This window comes from Sesamum indicum, linkage group LG5 (assembly GCF_026168435.1).
Source record: "Sesamum indicum cultivar Baizhima isolate 11 linkage group LG5, ASM2616843v1, whole genome shotgun sequence".
Taxonomy (NCBI): Eukaryota; Viridiplantae; Streptophyta; class Magnoliopsida; order Lamiales; family Pedaliaceae; genus Sesamum; species Sesamum indicum.
Window position 1 is genome coordinate 15237840 of NC_142661.1, and position 4171 is coordinate 15242010.

Below are 4171 nucleotides of genomic sequence, written 5' to 3' on the forward strand. Positions count from 1 at the left end.
TAGGAACGGGCAAATAAATAAAATTGTTCCTGAAATTACTACAAAATTATTCAAAAAAAAATGAGAAAAATTCAAAATTTAGAAACGGTTAGAATAAATTGACCGTTCCTAGAGTAATTTCAGACAATTTTCAATTGGTCCCATATGGAAAGTGGAGGAAAATTCAATTTTAGAAATGCTCATTGAATATTTGACCTTTACTAAGTTAGATTTAAAGTAGACAATTCCTAAAAGTATAAAGAAATCGTTACCTATATGAATAGTAATAAAATCATGCTTAATTTTGTAACAAAATCGTTTCTAACAGGTACAAATTATTCCTAATTCACTTTTCAATTTCGATATCTCTACATCCGCAAGCTCGATTAAATCCAAACTTAAATGTATATAAATACTATATATTTGTGAATACATGTAGACGTCTGATGTAAAATCACATGATATCATTGACAATTATATTGTTTTGAACCTCGTTGTTGTGAATCATATATAATATTTTAGTATCCTTATAACAAAAAGTTCCAAACTATGCAACTACAACAAAAAGTTCCAAATCTATTCAGACACCAACTAGCCCAAACCTAATAGTATATATAAAAGCCATATAGAACTTTCGTTCATTTTTATTCTAAAAAAATCATAATAGAATTCTTAATTAAAAAAAATACAAGAGAAGAGATATTTGTCAAATATTAAAATCTAAATAAAAATTAATGCAAAAGTCAATATTTTAAAAAAAGTGGGTATAGAAAGAGGAGTAAACATAAGAAGAATATTGTGCTTTTTTGTGACGTTATATCTTATTTAAAAAAATAGACAATAAGGTGTGAAATTCTAATTTTTAATCGGCACATGTAATATGCATGCCACTTTTCGATTGACATTAACTTTTCCGGCCAGATCTATTTTAAATCGAGAAATTAAAAAAGGTATATAATTATTTTTTTAAATTCAAGTTAAATAAAATACTAAATATAAAAAAAAATATAATCAAAACTAAAAATATATTTAACTCTAAAATATCATAATAGCAATTTTAATTGCTTAATAATGGAGAAGAGATATTGTCAAAATGTTAAAATCGAAACAAAAAAGATGAAAGTCAAAAATCAAGATTTCAATAAAAGTATATACAAGTAACTCATTAAAGATAAGCCATTGAATCCCTGCACAAATGCCATACTCCCGACACTACACATCATTGATATATTGTGAATAAATAGGCATGTAAGCCGGTGAGTGTAATAAATGGCATTGGAATTCGGAAGTAGATGGCTATGTTACACGAATCATCCTTTCTACCAAGTATTAATTGCTCCTGCAAAACTGAAGTGTTGATGGAGAAACTATAATTTTTTTTAAAAAAAATTATATCTTTCGTACCATAATACGAAATTATATTTTTTATTCTATAATTTAGGTAACATATTTCTTCAATTTCATAGTACTTTTTGCCAACTTCCATCGAAAATTGATGGAAAAAATTAAAGTGCAAATTAACAAAAATTACATTTTTAGTCTCATGAGTTAGGAGAGTCGAGATACTTATATCCCAAATTAACTTTATGAAATTGCAACATTTAATTGTCCGAACGGTAAAGTGCCCTGACGTTATTAACAACATAAGATATGATCGATATGTACACTTCACATCCCTGTATATTGATACTACTTATCCAAATGGATAATTATGAAATCAAGAATAGTAAGATGATGACAAAGACAAGCATATCAAACCATCTCCCCAATTCTCCATTAAACAAAGGAAGAGAAAGGGCAAAGTGGTAATTTTCATCTGTAAGTATGGAGTGACATTTTTAGATCATTTGAATTTATTTCCGAAGGAATTATAATAATTTTAAAAAAATGACACATTGAGAACATTTATCTTCAAAAAAGCAAATTTGACAAGAAAATAATCCTAATTTATAGTCGTCATGGGACACGCACGTCATATTTTTCAGTAAAATTCATAAATTTTTATGATTAATATCTTCAACATGTGATTTTTTCTTTTATAAATTATTGTCATTCATTGTTGAAATGAATTCTAAATGAATGTAAATAACCACCCATCTGTATTTACACCAAGATAATACAATTTTTCCTAACCCTAAAATATCAAGAAACAATGATATAAATTTTAACTATAGTTAATTACTAGATTCAAAAGAAAAAAAATTGGGTTGAGCAAATTGACCACGGCTTAAGAATTATCATCAATCGTTGTTTTTGTAAATGAGGTCAAAACATTAACTATAGCTAAAATCTCGACAAATATTTCAGCTATAGTAGTTAATAATCATTAGAAATATTGACTATTCATTGATTTTGTCTGACTGTATTAATAATATTAATTTACTATAATCTTGAAATTGCGGAGGTTTAGAATATAGTGAGAAAATTATTTTTTTTAATGAAATAAAAAATTAAATGAAAACAATGCAGTTGACAGAAATGAGAAGGTCTCGGCCAGAGACATCTATATAAAGAAGATAAGCCAGAAGCAGCCCTCCTCACCTTCAAACAACACTTTGTTACAGATCCATTTCCAGTATTAATTTACGCATATATCTATCAAATAATCGACAGATTCAGAGATGGGGTTAACTGGTAAGCTGGTAGCTGCAATAGAGTTCAAGGCTGGAGGAGACGTCTTTCATGAGCTGTTCAGGCACAAGCCCCACCATGTTTCCACAACCAGCCCTGGGAAAGTGCAAGGATGTGATTTGCATGAGGGTGAGTTTGGGCATGTTGGTTCCATCATTTGCTGGAAGTACACTCATGGTGAGTAATCCATCTAACTACCCGTACCGGGTATTTGCTATCAATTTCTTGGAGGAATTTGGCATAATTACATTTTCTCCCTTAAAGTTTGGTATAATTACACATAAGTTTAATTGAGAAATCTTTGTATATCTAGTAAGCCTTCACTATCAATTTTACTTTCAGGATTAATTGCACTTAAACCCTGAACTTTTAGAACTTTTCGAAAAGAAGTTCGTTATCTCCGGGGTCTTTGCCCTTTTCTATTGATGAAGAGGGTTTTTTAGCCTAGAAATTAAAATTTTCACAGGAAGGATAATTACTTCATACTCTTGGTTTTTGTGAAGAAATTATCAATATAAATACTAATGTGTATTCTGTAATATTAACAATCGAACTTTGTAGTATTCTTGTAAAATCTTATAATTATTTGTAAAATAAAACATTCATATAAAATAGTATCTTGTAATTGTGAGTTAGTGATGCCAAACTGATGTTTCAATTCAGATAATAATTGATTATTGAAAAAGAACAGTAATAAAATATTTTCATAGTTAAAAGTATTAATTTATCATGATTCATAAATCATGATTATTTCTAATGTAGCAAAATATCAATCTTTTTCCTTTTATTCTTTTGAATTCTATTGCATTTAACCCTAACAATATTTACAACAGACGGAAAAAAGAAAACTGCGAAACAATTGATTCAAAAAATCGACGAGGGGAAGAAGTTGATCGAGTTCAAGATGCTGGAAGGAGATCTGATGGAGGAATACAAAACCTTTCTCATAACGCTGCACGTCGAGACTAAGGACAACATTGATTTGGTTACATGGACGTTGGAGTATGAGATGTTGAACGACGACGTTGGGCACCCTATCTCCCTGCTATCCTTCTTCATCGATCTCACTAAGGACATCGAAACTCATCACATCAACAAACCCTAAGTCAGATGGTTCCTTGCCTAATGCGTGAACCCCAATCGAACAATATGTTAATTATGAACGAGAGTTGGTGTGTAAATAAAGCCCTTTGTTCAGAAAGGCACGTATCTGTGCGTGTGTGTTATGTACTAATAAAGGAGATGAGCTGCATGCTTGCTCTAGGTGGTGGTGCTTGGGACCCTGTACTGCTCGTATTTATGGCGTGTCTGTGTATTTACATGAGTTTGAAATAATAGGTTTTTATTTCTAATACTTTTCTTCGTTTTTACTTTTTTTTTTCTTTTGGATAAATGGGCTCTTTTAAAATTTGTCTTAATTAAAAATACATCCTTATTATTTGAAAAATTACAAATACTCTCATGAAATTACAAATATCCTAATGAATACCCCTCTACAACGAGTTGTCGCAAGGTGATATTTATAATTTCAGGAAGGTATTTGTAAATTTTTTAACAATGA

The 4171-nt window shown here is 29.7% G+C and overlaps 1 protein-coding gene across 1 annotated transcript; it reads left to right on the forward strand.

Annotated features, from left to right (window-relative positions):
- The first annotated feature begins 2498 nt into the window (after nucleotides 1-2498).
- Nucleotides 2499-3964, forward strand: LOC105162070 (kirola). Its single transcript, XM_011079989.3, has 2 exons — nucleotides 2499-2787; nucleotides 3444-3964. Exons 1-2 carry the CDS (start codon nucleotides 2601-2603, stop codon nucleotides 3713-3715), a joined length of 459 nt encoding a protein of 152 aa, XP_011078291.1. The 5' UTR covers nucleotides 2499-2600; the 3' UTR covers nucleotides 3716-3964.
- The last annotated feature ends 207 nt before the right edge of the window (nucleotides 3965-4171 follow it).

Bases quoted from the DNA above. Each gene is read 5' to 3' on its own strand.
- LOC105162070 (XM_011079989.3), top strand. From the start codon at position 2,601: ATGGGGTTAACTGGTAAGCTGGTAGCTGCAATAGAGTTCAAGGCTGGA. The intron at 2,788-3,443 runs GTGAGTAATCCA...TATTTACAACAG, and splicing joins TTGCTGGAAGTACACTCATG to ACGGAAAAAAGAAAACTGCG.